This window comes from Strix uralensis, chromosome 5, assembly GCF_047716275.1.
Source record: "Strix uralensis isolate ZFMK-TIS-50842 chromosome 5, bStrUra1, whole genome shotgun sequence".
In the NCBI taxonomy this organism is placed as follows: Eukaryota; Metazoa; Chordata; class Aves; order Strigiformes; family Strigidae; genus Strix; species Strix uralensis.
In genome coordinates, this window is record NC_133976.1 from 73,231,119 (window position 1) to 73,250,776 (window position 19,658).

General features: G+C 41.4%; 1 protein-coding gene across 5 annotated transcripts; it reads right to left on the bottom strand.

Moving 5' to 3' along the window:
• Positions 1-400: 400 nt before the first annotated feature.
• Positions 401-19,559, bottom strand: RAD52 (RAD52 homolog, DNA repair protein). 5 transcript variants are annotated; one of them, XM_074871657.1, is made up of 13 exons: positions 19,399-19,559; positions 18,472-18,520; positions 11,174-11,262; positions 9,589-9,690; positions 8,904-8,997; positions 7,280-7,347; positions 6,901-7,019; positions 6,738-6,813; positions 3,120-3,316; positions 2,775-2,917; positions 2,068-2,148; positions 1,476-1,718; positions 401-1,208 (listed from the first exon to the last, which is right to left on the bottom strand). In XM_074871657.1, the coding sequence occupies exons 3-13, from the start codon at positions 11,258-11,260 to the stop codon at positions 1,153-1,155; spliced, it is 1,266 nt and encodes a 421-aa protein (XP_074727758.1). In that variant the 5' UTR covers positions 11,261-11,262; positions 18,472-18,520; positions 19,399-19,559; the 3' UTR covers positions 401-1,152. The 5 variants fall into 5 exon arrangements, with proteins under 5 accessions (XP_074727758.1, XP_074727760.1, XP_074727759.1 ...); XM_074871659.1 differs by having other exon boundaries at positions 18,472-18,597; XM_074871660.1 differs by having other exon boundaries at positions 403-1,208; positions 2,775-2,911.
• Positions 19,560-19,658: the final 99 nt, after the last annotated feature.

Genomic DNA, 19,658 nt, shown 5'->3' on the forward strand with positions numbered 1-19,658 from the left:
GTACGAGGAGCGGCTGAGGGAACTGGGGGGGTTTAGTCTGGAGAAGAGGAGGCTGAGGGGAGACCTCATCACCCTCTACAACTACCTGAAAGGAGGTTGCAGAGAGCTGGGGATGAGCCTCTTTAACCAAGTAACAAGCGATAGGACAAGAGGGAATGGCCTCAAGCTGCACCAGGGCAGGGTTAGACTGGATATTAGGAAGCATTTCTTTACAGAAAGGGTTGTTAGGTGTGGGAATGGGCTGCCCAGGGAGGTGGTGGAATCCCCATCCCTGGAGGTGTTTAAGAGTAGGGTCGACATAGCACTTAGGGATATGGTGTAGTTGGGAACTGTCAGTGTGAGGTTGATGGTTGGACTGGAAGATCTTCAAGGTCTTTTCCAACCTAGACAATTCTGTGATTCTGTATAGAGGCACAAACAGCTACAAGTGTGGGTTGTTTTTTAATTTCAGGTTTATTTTTATATTGAGAAGGGTTGAAAGCTTATTTAAAAACAAAAGTGCAGCTCCCATTCATTCTACAAAGGGCCCAAGCAAATACTGAGATGCTGTATGCAGCTCTGGCAGCAGTCCCTGCTGCGCAGGCAGGGCTGAACGTGCCGCTGCTGCGCAGGAGCCCAATGCGGCCGAGGGACAGCTGAGGAGGAGCCGTGGGCCGGGGCAGACGGCTGGGCTGCACCTTGGGGGCAGACGCTGCCCAGCTTCACAGCCTCAGCCTCACCGACTGGGAGAGTGCAGCTTCGTAGGCTCTGTCATCTGACCATAACCCACCCGCTCCCCATTGGACTGAAAATCTTTTCTCTGTGCTGAAACGCAACACTGAGGGAGAAAGCAGCTCTGAATTGCATCTCATTTTAAAGATTAATTCTCTTACCATTTCAGGCAAATTATGTGTAGAGTCAGCTTGTAATACAGCCACAGTCTAGTGCTGCAGAAGCAGAAATGATTGCTTGTTTATAGAAAAAGGCATCTGAAACGTGTAATAACCTAAAAATATGTTAAATTCCTGCTGGCTGTATTAAACTCTTCTGTGTTGCTTCACCATAATATACAGGAAAATCCATTAATGCATTGAACTTCCTCACATAATTTGAGCACCCAACTGCAGTCTTCTGATGTAATCCCATATGGAGGTAATGACACCACCAGGTGCCTTACGTAGGTTCTAGCCTCCTTTTCTTCAAGCTTTGACTTCTGTGAGGGCTGTGCTCTGCCAAACAGGGAGACAGTGAGAAATGGAAGTTTCATAAAGCTTTTTTCTGATTTAAAAGTGCTCCTCAATTCCTTTTCTAGCTCTTCCTTGATAGGACAGTTGGATAGAAAAAACAGTTCTCCTAGCCCACTATCACAGCAGCTGCAGCCAGTCTGAGAAAAGGTGAATGTTTCTCCCACTCCAATTTACTAATCTAACAGTGCTGCTTTCAAAGCCAAGAGCCGTTGTTAGGCCAGAACGCAGTCGTTTTTTGGTAGCACGTACCTGGGGTATGCTGGTTGGCACAGCTCCTGTTGCTCATGATTGTAGCAGATGGCTGCAATTGTGCAAGTCTAGCAGAAGCTTTGTGGTAATTCATTCTGTGAGGTGTCCTGTTACGAGTAGTCATTTGATGATGTCCACGGGGTGTTTCAGGTGTCTGGTGTCCAGCTGATGGATCTGCTGTTCTGTGACCCATTATCTTAAGATCAACAGTCTCCAAGGAAATGTCCCAAAGTTCAGGATCATCTAGAATGAAGGAAAGGGCAATCAAACCAAAGCCAGCAGTATTGTGCTGCAGGAATGACAGTAACTCCAGGACCAGCCCACTCTTTTCCCACAAGTGGTAGCAACTATAAAAGTTAAACTGTAAAATATCTTTTATGTTGATGAGGTATAACAACTCTAGTGAAAAGCGTGTGAAACCCCTCACAGTGATAGATGTCATTTGCCTGCCACTCAAGCAAAGTTTGTATTAATATCAGACTCATACTCACACTTCTATTATTCCAGCCTCTTCAGACCTTGTACCTTTACTTTGAAGAGTTGATTTAAATGTTAATGGTTTAACACTATTACTCATCACTTTTTGGCTGACCTGCAAAGAACTCCTCTTCTATTGCTAGTTCCTGTTGTACTGCTGCTGGAGTGCTGTGCTTTACAGGAGGATCAGATGTTGCTGGACGAAGGCAACACAAGAAGAGATTAATATCAGAAATACAGAAGAACATTTTTGCTCCTTCTTAACAGTGTGTGAGTGCTACCAGGTACTGCCATTTTTCCTAGAGCTGGTTATGTTTTGGTAGCAGTATGTGGCATGGTAAGATTCTGTACCTGATGACAGCTGACAAGAGCAACTGCACTACTTTAAAATGGTTTTTAGCCTGTTTACCCCATCCTCAAGTTCCTGCTTATGACACAGCTATCCAGACTTCCCCATGAGTAAATAGCAACATGGTAGTAGCTAATGCAATGTCTATTTGCCTGCAACCACCTCAGTGAAGTGCTGCAGCCTCAGCTCGGGCGCAGCATGTTAATGGTACTGAGAGCAGCCGCTGTGCTGTGTGATGCCTTAGGGAGGTTGGGAAGTTGAAGTTTTAATGATGCAGCTTTAGAGCTGACATTCCTGCCACCTTAAGAACATAAGGGGAAAAAAGTATGACAATCCTCCTTCCTTTGGCTTCAAGGGTGTGTTGATAGTACAGGACAAAAGCAAATGAAACTGGTCAGGCTTCTGTATTGAGGGTAACACGTGCCTGCCAGTAGCTAGCATTAAAATTGTCAATTTTTAATGTCAAGCCTTACCCTGTTTGCTGCTAGGAGTAACTACTGGAACCTGATGCTTTTTCTTCATCTGTTCCTGGAACTGTTGCTGTAGCTGTTTTTGTCGCAATTTCCGCTGGTAAGTGGCATCACACTCAATAGCTAAGGAGTCTGTATTTCTGCCCCTCCCCCCAAGTAAGCACAAAGTTAAACAGGATTTCACCAATTACATTATACGAAGAAAAAAATGCATAAAGAAATAACAGCCAAGAAAATTGACTAAACTAGCATTTAATGGCATATTCCGAATTGGCCCATCCATGTGTTTTAAAAGGTACAGTAACTTCTAATATAGCTTATCAAATAAATTTATAATAGCAGTCTCACCTGGAACTATTTGGCTGTTTCTGATTTGCTGTCACTACAGCAGCCTCTGTCTGACCAGGCTTACAGTTCGATGCCATCTCACAATGTTGTCTCTCTCCTGCGTTCTGCCTTTCCAGGCAGCTATTGTATCTTGCTTTCTCTATTTCAGGCTCATAGTCCTGTCTTTTAGCTTTGACCAAATCTAACTCAGCAGGTATCTAGTAAAGGAAAAAAAGAAAATATATTCAGAGGTTTCCCTCATCAAGTTAATGAAATATGCACAAGCTTTTTTCTATACAGTACTATTGAAAAATCCAGTTTGTTTGCTCTAAGTGGAATAGTAAGTTAGAAAACTGAAATACATTTTCAGTACAAAGTCATTCAATTAGTTAATCACTGAATTCATGAGACTTTGTGTTAGTTTTAGTTCAGTGCTGCAGGGCAGATAGCCCATGTCTGCCCATACTGTGCTCTCCACAAACGAGAACAGATGTAGGTGATCGATGCAGAATTCTACAGCTTCTCCCACCCTCTCACAAGTCTGTTGCTGTCTGTTGGCTTTGCCAGTTCAGCTTTCATGCTTGTATTGAAGTGCGTGGCAAACCTTTACTCAGTTCTGCCATCATGAGGTGACTGAGGAAGGTACACCATTCTTTTTTTATTAAAGATGGGATGGTTTGGCTCTGTGACTTTACAAGTTTGTGGCAATGCCACTAATAAACAATGACCCCAACAAAGCAGAGATCTGTGTCATCTTTACTTGGTAAGGAGTCACTTTGGATCTGCTCCTGAAGTCTTAAGTTAGCTAGGTTGAACTGCCTTACAGCTCTAGGCTGGCTAGCAGAGTTTGGTAAATCCTAGCATGATGAAGGCAACTCTACTATGAAACTCCATGGATCTGAAGCTGTAAAGGGCTTACTTTTTCTTCACTCAGCGAGGCAGGTTACTGCCTAGAAGCCTACTGCCCCCAACTGGTACACGTCAGGAGCTAACAGGAATATTGTTGGTTACTGAGGTGCAACCTCAGTAACAGCCAGGACAACTTTAATACTATGAAGACTGCTGTGTTACATCACAGCATACTTATGAATTGTTATAGCTCTGAAAGAACAGGGTTACAGTATGGCTGTTACTGATGAAGATGTACATCACAATTTCTTGTCTCTTTCCTGACCAAAGACCTCCAAAAGAGGCATTGCTCCATGGTGTTGGTTACCTCAGAAGGTTCACTGACCTAGTGTTTCACAGAGGGTAAAGTAACTGTATCTCTTCCCTTGCAAACTGAAACCTAAGGAGATAAGGAGTCTGAAAAGCAAAGCAAGATGTAACATGGCTTCTTATTGTTTGGGAAGGATAAGAATCATAGTTACGGCAAGGAAAATAAGTGTTCAATTACACATCAGTTGTATGTGCTAATTTGTTATACATCCAAGAGCCACGGTTTGCCAATAGTATCATATCAGGTATTTAAAACAAATAAATTGAAGTGTAGATCTTCCTAATGTTATTCCTCATCCTCCAGCAGCCAAGTCCAATACATCCTGCTCTCATAATTCAGTTGCAAAATTAAGGTACCAACACATTTTTGAAGTCAAGCAGAGGATGTTTGCAGGGCCATTTGTCCACTCTTCATGCAGCAAACCAAAATAGTGTTACCTGTTTTGTCATTCTGTGGTAAAACTTTGAAGTGACTAGCAACAGCTAAAAGTTGTTGTGGGCCCAGCCTAAACAGTTTGGTTCACCCTTTCTATCATAAATGCATCTAGTAGTTTCCAGTGATCTTTTGGGAAGAATCCCATTTGGGGAACTGGAAGTTGAAACCACCTGTAGAATTCACCTTTGCTTGAGACATCAGTACAAACACACTGGTACAGAATAACTACTTGTTAACTATTCTAACAAGAACGATGAGGGGTGAAATACAGGCACGCTGTAAATTTTGTTACTGAGTTTATTTTCTATCTAGCTGTGTTGAGCATTAGGGCCTGGTAGAGTTTGAATACCAGTTAGTAAAAGGACAAAGCAATTATCATATTGACAGTGCTACTGTATGGATTTTGCTTAAAATTAAGTGAAAGTTCCAACTACAACAAGCAGCTTTGGTATGTGACTCACCTGGTATTGTTTCTAGGACATTCTGTGCTATGCATATTAAAAACTTTATTTGAAGGAAGAAGTATTTCTCATGAAAAAACTTTCTATTTTCTGCCAGAGCTCCCTAAAGTCTAAAGGAACGCTCCTTCTTCCTGCTGCCCACTGGCTGATGTATAGGCTGTCAGCTTGAGCGACTTCAGGACTAAATGAAATAGTCCTGATTTTCCAGGAATGCACAGAGGAGCTGTACCTGCTTTAGGGTAGGTTACACAGATAATAGATATACTGTCTGCCTACTCTTCTGCCCTGCCCACAGCCTCTGGTTTTATGACCTATTATAGCAACGGGAAATTGTATAACTGTATGCAGTTATTTCCCATCCTTTTTTTTTTTATTCCTGAAAAATCCAGTAATGAGAGGAATATGACAAGTAAGTTTGAATTTTAAAAATCATAATAGTCAATTGGATTGCGCTACCACTGACAATGAGAACAAACAGAGATGTGTTCTGGTTTTTGCCTTTTATAGGGCAAAAGCATACAGTAAAGAAACAGACTCTATTCCCCCAAGGACTTCCATTTCACCTATGTGATGAATATGTAACTTGGCACTGGTATCATTGCTGATTCACATTTAAAGAATGTGGCCAGATGTGGGCGATGAACTGAGTTGCTGCAACTGACAAAGCTTAAACAGTCTTAAGAACTGCAGCACATGGAGAAAATGGCACCTAGAACAAGCTAGTTCAAACAGTTCAGTGTTTCCTATGGTAACATTTAGCCTGCTATGAACACAGATGGCATTGAACAGAGAGACTTAGACAACATGGCCATAAATCACAGAACCATTTAGTTTGGAAAAGACCTTAAAGATCCAGTCCAACCATTAACCTAACACTGACCATTCTCAACTACACCATGTCCCTAAGCGCTATGTTGACCCTACTCTTAAACACCTCCCTGGGCAGCCCATTCCAACACCTCACAACCTGTTCTGGAAAGAAATGCTTCCTAATATCTAGTCTAAACCTTCCCCGGCACAACTTGAGGCCGTTCCCTCTTGTCCTATCGCTTATTACTTGGTTAAAGAGGCTCATCCCCAGCTCTCTGCAACCTCCTTTCAGGTAGCTGTAGAGGGCGATGAGGTCTCCCCTCAGCCTCCTCTTCTCCAGACTAAACAACCCCAGTTCCCTCAGCCGCTCCTCGTACGACATGTGCTCCAGACCCTTCACCAGCTCCGTTGCCCTTCTCTGGACACGCTCGAGTAATTCAATGTCCTTTTTGTAGTGAGGGGCCCAAAACTGAACACAGTAATCGAGGTGCGGCCTCAATGTCACATGAGATCTTGAGTAGGATACTGTTTCTTCACCACAGTAATCTTGCCTACTGCAAATAGTCAAAATTTAGAGTAGCTGTGGTAAAATGTCAGGGAAGAACTCTGTAGGGATGAGATACATCGATATCATTATTTATAACCTTTTTAATATGAAGGACCAGGAGCAGCGGACATCTTGCAGTCCCTGCTCTAACAGTCCATGTACTGCACCTGACGTGGAAGCTTATTCACAGCTTGTAGGTAGTCTTTGTCTAGAATGCAGTTCCCAAGAGCATTCCCAAAGCACCTGAGAAAAAAAAGAGAGCTCACTGTGACTGAAAATAACAATTTTCACTTAACTTCTGAAAATGTACAAGTACTAATCTTCACTTACTTGAGTGCCCTCTTCAGTCCATCTGTTACTGCCTCCTTTCTTGCCTTTTCTAGGGACAAGGCCTTAGACTTTAGGCCTTCACTGACACCATACCCCACATCTTCATGGTATGACCCATCCTGCAGTAAAATTTTAAAAATACTAAGTATAAGGGAATTTCTGAACATACAGCACTTCTTGTTAGACGCTGTGCTTTCCTAAGCCTGATTACTCGCTCTTAGCTGATTGTTCTATAGCAAGGTCAATGTTCTGGACACCACTGAGTTCTCTGGTGTAGTACAGTACTCAAGAACCACAGTCTGACCTATGCATGACCCTTCATTCACAGCTTTAGGCAATTGCTCAAACACAGACAGAGACAACAAAAAAATCTACTTACCTTAAGCTGAACTCTCACAAATGCACAGACTCCCACATAGAACCTGCCATTGCTGAGGTCAACAAAGTCTGGGGGAAGGAAAAGCAATATCCTAAATAATACAAAAGACTTCTGATCCACATATAGATTTTATTTTGTCCTTTGAGGACATTCATAAACCTGTACCATACTTGCTGAATGCACCCAAGATCTTCTATAAAATGGAGCATGACTTACAAAATATTAACTGTAGTTTGAGAATGCTAACTTGCATGTATGTTCTGGGCATGTTATGTGATACTTTCTGGTTATTTGTGGCTAGACCTGCCAAACACTCACACCCTGCTACTATGTGTATAAACCTAAACATATGAAAGAAGAGCTACATATCCTAAATGTTCAAAGTGTAACAATTTTTTCAGCTGGAAGGAAAGATTTAAAGTATCAATTTAGAAAAATAGCAATGGAAAAGAAACTGTTGTCTATAAAAGTAATTTCTTTCCCATTATATACTAGAAATCTCCAGTTTGCAAAATCTTGCACAAGGTTGTATCCAGGGCAGACTGCCTGAAGAGCTTAACAGGTTGCAATACAACTCTCTAATCTACCTTATTTTACACCAAAATAAATGCTATATAATATACATAGGGCACTCCAGTTAGCAGTCTTGCAAGTCTGATAGAAACATGACACATGTCTGAAATGAAATGCTTTGAAGGTCAAGTAATTGTATTCTGGGGCCCAAAAGTTCTGTACTCATCTGGTCTATTGTTTAATTGTTTTGTAAACCTGCTGGAGCTGCAAGCCCTTTTTCTACCCAGGAATTTAAAACCAAACATAACAGAATCCTCTGTCTCTGAATTTCTAAGGAATTGCTTATTATTTGAAAAAGACAGACGTTTGTGGGATGCCAGTCCTTTCTTGACTGAAAAGGGGGAAAAAAAAGTAGTACAGAATAGATGGAAAACAGTGAATTAACTTGTTTTTTGTCTAAAATTTACTGGTCTGAGGTAAGAAAAGACTTCTGAAGGCAGTGGGGAAGGAAGGAGGTACATTTAAGCAGCTTTGTTGAGCTACTTCAACAACCAGTCTTCAGTCTAAGCATAGCAGATGTGCAAACAAAGATACTACTCCCCTGATAGGAACTATTTCAGCTAAAATCTCAGAAACAGGTATTGGCTAGAAGAGGAATCTGCAAAAAAAGATGGGTCCCTAAAGATTAGGGGAATATTAACTGAGAATATCAACTTGCTAGAATATAAAAATGACAGGCGAGTATGAAAGTTGGCTCAAGGCTGCTGGGTGTTAAATAGTTTAATTGTAATTACTCTTGACTGAGTGTTCCCATAGAGATCAGAAAACTTGATTAGAATAGCTCAAGAATAATCATAAACACACTTAGCATAATGACTATGACATATTCCAGTGCAAGACCTAAAAAGAAAACAGAAGCTCCATTATTATTCAGTTTCTCTGAATCTTACCTACTGCTGAGACACCTGGAAATTCCACATGCCTCTCCCCAGGTTCTTTGAAGTGATCAAGTTCTAGGATAGATAGCCTGGTCCTTATCTAAGAGACTTTTCCTTCAGCGCCTCACAGTGAAACAAGAGGAAAGACTTCTTTACCCTCAAGAGATACTTACCGACATTCTGCTGAGTGACTGAATGAGCCCAGCCATTAAAGCCAAACATCTCATTGGCCAGACTGATTACCTTGTGACCCTCAATGTAACAGACCTGAAAAAAAACCCCTTATGTACATAAATCTATATAAATACATACACATGTGCACACATCCACACATGCTTTATTTTAAAGAGGGATTACACACATTGTCTTACACTGAGGAAACCCAGCTAAGTTCAAGGTTCAGGTAATGTGAATAAAAGGATGATGGTGCAGCTTTAGATTCACCCTTTTCCAGCAACTTTGATGGAGGGGTTAATATGACAACAAATATGACTTAATCAATGGAAGGCAGAGCTAGCGGGCACTAAAGAGAGTAAAATGTAACCAATGTTATATAATGCTCATATACTCCAGTTCTGGGAAAAAATAAAAACATCTTAATGTTCCACAGGTACATAAATATTCCATTGTAAAGGATGATGCAGTGAAAAGTTAAGTCTTTTTTTTAAAGTGTAAAAGGAACCTGTGGCTCAGTAAAAGCCAGAATTTATGCTATTGCTGACTTTGCTTTCATATCTGCATATTAAACTACTAGTGGGAAATTAACTTAAAAAAGTAAGGATTATTGTAACATTTTTTACCCTAGTTTTCCTGGAAAAAAAGCTGTGAATTGAAACATCTACGCATGTTTGTTCATACCTTTTGTCCTCCTCCAGCTTGCCGACTGCTGATATACTCTGGACCCAGTCTCTGACGAAGAGCATGCTGGATAGCTTGATATTCACTTGCTGTGTATTGATACTTGACAAAAACAAGGTAAGACAAATCTTCTCACTATCCCTGTTTTACCTCCCCCTCTTCTCCTAATGTCATTCCTTCATTCAATTTTTCCACAAACAGTCCTTTCGAGAGGTGTATGATCCATTTTTAGAATCAGGATGTAACAGACAAGGAAAGACCTCAGGGTGTGCATGTGCATTACATTTGTGCATTGTATTGTTTTTTTTCTCTTACTCTTGAAGTATATGTATACAAGCATTAATTATTGAGCTGTAGCCATTATTTTTAATTTCTCATAACCATCACTTACATTAGAAAAACTGAGATGAGCCAGACCTATTAGTATCCTATTGAAATCTTAATGCAATCATAATCCTAGTCCAGGTTGCCAGGAACACACATGTAAGCTTGTATTTTACCTCTCAAAAAAACCCCACAGTATCTCTTTGACCAACAAGAAAAGTGTATTTAAAAGCTCCATCAAAACCAAAGTTTAACCTTACTCTACCATCATATGCCATCAGGGCAGGGAGGATAGCAGCTCAGGCAAGCAGTCAAATTAGGAATTTCTTGAGGAGTGTTCAGCAAATTCCCCTCATGTAGGAAAGGTCCTCTGGCTAACTCCAACATCACTGGTGTTATCATTAGATAACACCAGCATCACTGGAAGCCTAAAGTGTTGTAACTTGTGCTCCTTGTATTAATAGAAATACAATTTGTAAGGGTTAGAGAAAGCTAAACGCATGTTTAAGGATTCAAGCACTAAAAAGCTTGTGTTGCTATGCTCTGATGTGGGACAGAACAGAGATGTCACCACCTAAATCATAAGTATTGTGTATGCATGTATTGTCTGCCCTATCATTCAGCAGAACACAGAGTTTGATAGACTGTGTGCCATGTAAGTTTCAACGCCTCCCAAACCTCTCTTATTCATATTTGGTTCTATTTAAACTTAAAAGATTAACTTTTGTCTTTTTCTGGCTCTAGAATGCAAGCCTGTAACCAAAATGTGTAAGGAAAACAGAGGAGTGTACATGCCTATGCCATATTCAGGGACTATGTATAAATGCCTATCATGGAGAAGAGAATTCACCACCAAAAGGTCTGTTCAGTCCAGATATGGTTTTCTTTTTTCCAAATTATTATTTTTTAAAATTATTTTTTAATAGCTGAAAGTAGTTGATCTTTTCTGAACCAGTACTGAGAATGCGTATAAGCATGATTCAGGCCATCTAGGAATAAGAAAGAATAAAATGAGCCCCACTTTTAAGGAACAAAATTAAAAACCTTTTGTGGAGAATCTAGAGCAATTTATTACAACTTGAGGCATGCCAAGGGTATCATGGAGGAAAATGTAATGTATAATTAGGTATAGCATAGGTAGGGTAATGGATATGACTCCAGCCTTACTGTATCCAACTTTAAAATGAGTAAATATGCAGAGCAGATTTCCAGAAGCGCAAGCATAAAACTTCTACTTCCCTCTCAGGCGAAAGGAACTGACCTGTCCAAAGCAAGCAACTGAATTGCTAGTGCTGGAACTATTGCTGCTGATGCAGCTTTCGCTGTCTTTCCCTTGACTTTCAGGCATCCCTAAAGAGAAGAGAAAATATAAACACTGAAGATAACAGAACTAACAGTCCATATGAAGACGTGCCAAAAAGCTGTTTTTAACAATATCCTGTAATAGAGGTGTTGGACATTACTGTAATATTATACTTCTCACTCCATGGAACTGCTGCAGCACCAGTTGATTTGCTTTCTGATGTTATTTCAAAACAGTCCAAACTCTTTTTCTTAAATATGTTATACTATGTAGGCAGAAATGGCTAGTTACATCCTAGAAGCAGAGGCACTGTTCTGGTTGTCCATCCAACCAGTAAGGGTGAGCCTAAATTAAGACAACAGTGAAACAATTATTTTATTTGCAGAATAAATAAATTATTCTTGCTAGTAAAAAAAAAAAAAAAAAATCCAACAGCATCTGGATGCTGCATAAGATCAGAGACTAGAACAAAAAAGTAATAATGTCTCGAGTCCTTATTCTAAATATTACACTGTTAACAAATGAGATTTTTTTTTTTCTTTTAGGTACATGTGAATGCATTGTACCATTCTAGGTAGGGAAAAACAAAATAATTCCCTCTTTCAGGTTCTTTAGCACTGTGTTCCTAGATCACTTTCAATATCCATTAATACTTAGATTCTGATAAAAAAACCAGAGGCAACTTTCTAAAATTCTACTTGTCTATACCCTGACTTGTCAGTCTTTATTTTATTGTTTTGACTGTAGTCATACTGTCTTGTGTTAGGATGGTATCACATAAACTAGGCAGAGTTGAAAAACATACAGAACCGGTAAGAATTTTAAGAAGGTGCACCGATAATTCAGTAGATGGCACCCTTTTCCAAGCCAGTATCCACAACTACCCTACTGCATTCCCACTCCACCCTGCTGCTGGAGAAGTGCTCTTGCTGAGAGCTTATACAGCAGGCATGCAAAGGAGCTGCAGCAGCTCTTCTATACAAGTCCATCGAGACAATCTTTTATTGTCTTTGCACAAATGCTGAGTCCAACTGCTAGTCTAAGACTTTTGATTGCAATACCAATAAAAGACAAATCAATATATATACATGACAACTGGAGATGTCAAAACAGTTTGAGAAAGTCTAAAATCCTCAGTAGATAGCATTATTTGACAGTCAGTCAGAACCTGGCTAGTATTATGCTTTGCTAATGTACTTCAGGTTCAGCACTTTTTAAACCAAGTTGTTTTTCTAGTCTCTAAACAAGGAAGCCAAACTTTACTGAGAACTTCGCAAACAATTTTCAGAAAAAAAGATACTAGTTGTTTCTTTGGCAAGTATGAGCACTGGTAATTATGCCAGGTGTAGCTAAAATTCTCCTTAATTTTGGTTGGCTATAATTATTCCTCTTTGGTACAAAGTTATATAATTGTACAGTGTTTATACATTTGAATGCATTTCAATCAAAAGGTAGATGCAATTTGTGGTAAATACATTTGGTTTTGAAAGAGAACAAATAAAAATTAATATTAACAGGAGAAACACTTGTGATTTAAGCAAGCTATTTCCCCTGTTAAGTGAAGAGCCCACTGCATTGTGAGGGAGATGATTAGAGAGGAAAAAAAATAGTATGTGTGGTGAATGGCAGAGGGAATCAAAGTTTGAACAATCCTACTTCCACCCCCCCCCCCCCCCCCCCCAGCAGGCTAAATCAGATCTTAACCATTATAAAGCCCTTGGGGAAAAAACAATGAACAAAATGCGTGCATTTGCCTACATAATCCTATTACCAGTTTGCCACAAATCTTTCTGCACAGTAGGTGGGTGGCATTTTGAAGCAAAACTGCTTTAATTGAAACCAGTATTAAGTCCTTCAAGTATTTATATGGTGTGTACCATTATCAGTCTAAATTCTCTAAAGAGATACACCTTTAATGAAGCTCTGAATAAGTTGTGGGAATTGATTCTGAATGAGGGGAAGTACAGAATTCTGCTGAAAACAACTTCACATCATATGGTTTTAATCCAACAGATCAGATGCTGCTAGAGAATACTAGCAATACACTTCTTCGCAATAAACAGTTTAAAAACACGTCAGTGGCTTGTATTCAAATTATGTATTACTTTACAGCTTGTGTGAAGGAGACAGATGATGTCAGTTTTGTTTCAGGCTTTGCCTGTAGGAACAGTTTGCTTCAGCTGTGAGCCCTGTTTAAACCAAACATTCTATTAGAGCAATGTGGTGGTTTTTTTCAATCAGTGAAGTGCAGCACAGAAAAGCCCCATGTCTCAAAGCAATTGTCAGAGCATTTCAATGTGACAGAACTTCAATTTCAAAATTATTAGAGTAGGAGTTCAAAAGAGAGAAAAGTTAATTCTGCAAATGGAGCTATAAATCTACCTCAATACCAGAGCCAGGAGGTAGGGAAGGCAAGGCCATTCCTCAGTGCAACATTGTTTCCTCACCCCACCCCCCTCCTGCCTCCCAATATTTCAACTCACATGAAACATTAATACTGAAGTAGATAATAAGCTATTGACTAGAGTACAAAAGAGCCACAAACACCCTCCAGGGCCAGGACAGTGCTAGGAGACTGCCTGACTCACAAACCAGTGTTAAAAAAGCTGTATTTTCAAATGATCTTTAAATACTAAAAATTAAAGTTCAAATACACTTGCTCTGCATGCAGGATGATAAAAGCTGTTTATTATCAGCTTAAAGGCACCTAGGAATTATAATTTATTACCTCTGTGACTGTGACCATTATTTATTATTTACATGGAATTATTTTCAGTTTAGCTGGTGATCATGGAATCATAGAATGCCAGGTTTGAAGGGACCTCAAGGACCATCTGGTCCAACCTTTCTTGTTAAAACCACGGTCTAGACAAGATGGCCCAGCACCCTGTCCAGCTGAATCCTAACAGTGTCCAATGCTGGGGAATCCACCACTTCCCTGGGGAGATTATTCCAGTGGCTGATTGTTCTCATCAGGAAAAATCTTCCTCTTGTGTCCAGCTGGAATCTCCCCAGAAGTAACTTGCATCGCTTACCCCTTGGCTTTTCCATGTGACTCCTTGTAAAAAAGTCTCCATCATCTTTGTAGCCACCCTTCAAATACCAGAACATGGTGATAAGGTCTCCCCTAAGCCTTCTCTTCTCAAGGCTGAACAAACCCAGTTCTCTCAGCCTTTCCTCACATGACAGGCTTCCCAGTCCCTTGACCATCTTTGCGGCCCTCCTCTGGACCCTCTCCACCCTGGCCACATCTTTTTTGCATAGCAGGGACCAAAACTGAGCACAGTATTCCAGGTGTGGCCTGACAAGCGCTGAGTAGAGTGGGGTAATGACTTCTCTATCTCTGCTGGCGATGCCCTTGTTGATGTAACCCAGCATCCTGTTGACCCGCTTTGCCGCTGCAGCACACTGGTCGCTCACATTGAGCTTGCTGTCCACCAGGACCCCCAGGTCCCTTTCCCCAGACCTGCTCCCCCTCCAGGTAGATCCCAGTCTGTGCTGCACTCCTGGATTATGTTTTCCCAGGTGCTAGACCTTACACTTGTCCTTGTTGAACTTCATGAGGCTCTTGTTAGCCCACTCTTCCAGCCTATCCAGGTCTTCCTGCAGGGTGGCTCTCCCTTCCGGAGTGTCCACTTCCACACTCAGCTTGGTATCATCAGCAAACTTCATCAGGGTACCCTTGATCCCATCATCCAGATCACTTATGAAGATATTAAACAGCATTTGGCCCAATATCGATCCCTGGGGGACCCCACTTGTGACAGGTTTGAAAAGGAGCTATTTACCACCACGCTCTGGGTGTGGCCTGGCAGCCAGTTCCCCACCCACAGCACAGACCACTTGTCTAGACCATAACACACCAGTTTCACCAGAAGGAGGCTGTGAGGAACTGTAATGTTCTCAGAAAGTTTTCTTATCACTGAGAAAAAACACACACAAGACTACAGGTATTGTACTGTGTTCCAAAACATTACCTTGATAAGACTAGAACAGGCAAAGAATATTAACAGCTTCTACTACTACCATATTTTGATCATATTTTTTAAAAAAAGTCAATAATAGAAAAGCTTAAAATTTGGACAAATTAGGTACCCAATCAGAAAAATGGCCGCTTTAGGAAACTGGAGATGAATTATTAATTTTCAACAACACTCTAGAAGTAGGTATTTATTTGTATGGTGGTAGTGAACTGAACAGCTACTGACAAAAACCTGTGTGTGTACACAAATTCCCATGTAGGAAATAAACCAAATTTTTAGACCAGATAATCATTAATTTAATCTGTTCAAGTGCAACTATTATAGGTTACGGCAGCAACACCCTCAACTTCCATGATAGTCTGCACATAACTTCTAATTTTCTAAATGAACATGTCCTCACACACCTGTCTACCTTACTGTCCCTTATTTCAAAAAGAGATTTTGGTCCTAATTGACCTATTCTCCTGCCAGTTCCCCTTTGTCTTTACAAACTAGGTTTCTGAACCCTGCACCGTGCCTTAATCCTGTGCTAGGAATGTCAGTTCCCAGTTTTCTTCACATGTAAGGTAGAAACAGGCAGTTTTGTATCACTTTGAAAGAGTTTGCAATGAATTGTTTAAGTACCACAACTTGGGAAACCCTCAGCTAGAACACAGTTGTTTCAAGAAATTAATTGCAGCATCACACAATCTGTAAGATGTTTTTAATATACTGTGCACTTTTAGCCTTTTATTCAGCCTCATCCTTCTCTATATGGTAAGTTTCCTTCACAGTGAAGCTTTAGTTTGCCGAGCAAAAATCTTAAACATTCTTTCAATAAATGCAGTTCTGCTGAGCCCACCAAGAGCAAACAGCTACGCATGCAGCAACTAGTGATATAGCAAGCACTAAACACCACTTTAACCCAAGGTTCATATTGGTCTAACAGAAGAAAACTTCAAAAATTGTGTATTTCTGTGGAGTATTATCTTCTCTGCAAACTCCAAACTCTAAGTTGATTAACCTGTTATGCAAAGGTTGCTTTATCCAACACTGAGCTGAGGTGTACATCTTTTAAGTAGATGATGTGCCTAATCGAGACAGGCCTGTGCTATACCACAGTTTAAAAAGAATGGAAAACAGATTACGAAATGGCTGTGGGAAACTGCATACAATGTAACTCCTCAGTTTTGACTTCTGATAATATCTCTAGGGAAACAGCCTTCATGACTTGAGAAAAGTGAGGTAATGTTCTGTTAACTTCAACAGAACAAAAAGATATTCAGTGTTTTATAGGCTAAACAATGAAATGCACAGGGATGTCATGAGACTGGATGTCTATTGTAAACTAAAGGTGGCCTCTGATGCTTGCCAATACCATATCGATGCATTTTATTGGTATTGATTCAGGCCACATTCTGTAGTAAAACCACCCCAGCAAGAGAATAGAAAGGTGTGATACAGAAAGTTTGAGCTATCTGCAGTAGTTTAAATATATTTGCTTTCAAGGCTTGTAAATACCACTATACCAATTTTTCCTCAGTTGCAGCCCATCTCAGATTTGTCATACCTTCAGACAGTCCCACTTATTTCAGTGGAATCTATATATGTGGCTCCAAAAGCAAAATTTAACCCTTAGATTTATCAGGCAGTACTACATTTACTTTTGGTGTGTCTAGGATGACGATACCCTGCCTGAACAAAACAGAAAACACTAATTCTGGTTACACTTTTTACTCATTGACATTTTAATGAACACGGTGTAAAGCTTCTTCTTCCTTATCTTTATACAAGCTTAGCAGAATAACATAGTGCCTTTGCGGGGGAATGTTTCTATTTAGAATGTCTGAATATATCCAACATCTGAAATGAAGCCTATCTGGTCAGTTCCTGCATTTTTGGAATACAGGATGAGAAACTCATCTCCTTATCCTGAGTCTTCTGTCCTAACAGCCTTTATACACTTGTCATGAATTCATTGAACATCACTATATCTATCAGAAGTTGCTTTAGGGTCCTACTTTCCCAGCAATTACAAATCTAATTCCAGTCCAAACGGGTTAGTTTAATGCATGTGTTGCTGTGTTAGATTGCTTATTTTTCAAATTTGGCTGGTTACTCCTCCAAACATGTTCCTTGATAGCAGGGTAAATTACTTCTCTCCTACACAAGTTTGTTCACTGTTTTAAAATTCTGCACCCATCATCACTTTTGCGTTAGAAGGTTTCATTAGATAATAGTGCATCAATAGCACCTTATGAAACAGATCACTCCAAACAATTCTAGATTTGAAACACATTTGCTTTATAATATAAATACCACTTAATTTCTTGCATTACTTCATTTCTTTGCATTAATCCATAATTCTGTATAGAAAATGTTTCATTAAAGGGATTAACTGGTACTCCTTCACAAATAATCTTTCAATGATGCTATAAAAAAAGCCTGTAATGACAATGAGCTAGGTTTGTAGTAAGAGGTGCTCTGTTTTATTGCACCGAGGGGTAGAACTGAAGGAAAAGTGAAACAATTTGTTTGGCATACAAGCTCTTTTCCAGGTGTGAAATGGCAGCACCTCACAGTTAAAAAAAAACAAAAAGTGAACAATCCAGTCTTGAACAGCGAGTTTCACATTTATAAAGATGAAGCAAAAGAAAAGAGCTTGTTCTGCAGACCAGATCTGGCAGTAAATTATCGTAAATTATTTATGGGGGTACTTCTTTCTAAAAGCCTGTCAGATTGATTTATAACCACATCATTTATGTATAAGTCACTTTAGTCACTGCAAGGAAAAGAGAGCAGGCTTTTTAACTCAAGAGTAATGGTTTGGGACTTAAAGGGAAAAGCAGCTTGTCCAATGGTAACTGTAGAAAGCCTGTAATTTTGCCAAATGCAATTACCAGACAAGAAATTAATCCAGGCTGGAATCTAAAACATCTGAACTCTGTAAGAGCTGTGGGAGATCTGTCGAACTGCAGATCATAAAAAACATTGTGATTACAGGCACAGATGACACTTCTGGCAGCAAGACCATATTAAACTGACATGCTAATTAAGTTACCACAAAAAATCTAAAGCTCTCAAGCTCTTTGTTTTTCTGTTTTGCTCCAGGTTGACACTGTTTATTTTTGAATGGAAAACCATTAACACCTGAAATTGACAGAACACTGCAGGCATGGGCAAGCCTGTATCTATGCTCAGCCTTCTGCTTTCTAAGACAGCAATGTAAAATATCCCTTTTTTGGGATGCTTTAGGCTTGACAGAGGGGTTTGTATGTTATAGCATGCACTTACCTGCTCTACAGTATTCTTCAGAAATTACTTTAAAATGGGTTCTCTGCTTCTACGGTTGAAAAGGAAGTTCAGGTTATCAAGACCTCAGTGTACGTCAGTCATCATCATTGTGAGAGGTCTGAATTACTGTATTCATTGAAACATTAATTTAAATAGTGATAATTTGTATGTCAATAACTGCATCATTCCTTGTACAGTCTTATAGATCTATCCAATTTACTACAACCCCTCACTTTAGCGTCCCCTGGGAATAATGGCTAAGGAATTAATTCAATGCTGGTTTTGGCTATTTACACAAAAAAAACCCCGAACTAGAAAGATTCCGGAGCAGGCTCTTTGCTCTGCCTGCCTGGATGAAGGCAGGGCTCAGTTACAGCAGGCTGGAAGTACTCTAAGGAAGGAGCATTTATCAGGGAAACTGACGTTTGCCCGAGGTAAGTGTGCCGAGCTGGCAGCGGGGCTGAGCGTACCAGCTTCGGCACTGCCTTCGCAGCACTCCCCCAGGCTGAGATAAGAGGTTTTTTTTAACCGAGGAGAGCCGCGCTGCCTCCCCCTGCCCCAACCGCTTCACTCTCCCTCGGGGGGGTGGGGTGTGTGTGTGGGGGGTCTCTCCAAACGCCGACTCGCCGCGGCTCCGCGGCCGGGGGACCTTCGGCCTCGCCGCCGGGAGGCGGGGGGCCGGGCGGGCAGCAGACCTGCCGCCTTACCGCCGCGGAAGCCGGGCGCCCGAAACGAGGCGGGCAGCGGCCCGGGGCCGGTGCTGCCCCTCCGCCGCGCCGCCAACGGCTTCCCTCAGGCCTGCGGGCCCCTGAGGAAGCACCCGCCCCCCCCGTCCGCGCGCCCTTCGCCCACCGCGGGAGGGGCCGGCTCCGCCGCCACCGGGGGAGGGGAAAGGAGAAGAAGGTTCGTCCGGCCCAGCCGCAGTACCTGGGGCGAGGGGCCGTCACCGTCCTGCAGCGGCAGTTCACAGTTCCCGCCCGGACAGGCGGAGGGAGGTGGGGGGGCGGCCCGGAGCAGCCGCTACGGCACGGGAGAGGAGTCAAACTTCCTGCGGCCGCGCTCGGCGGTGACGCAGCGCCCGGGCTGCCGGAGGCCACGCCCACACACGGGGAGGGGGCGGGGCGGTGCCCGCAGCAGCCCGGCCGCCCCGCGGGGAGGGCCGAGGGAAGCCCGGCTCAGCGAGCGCG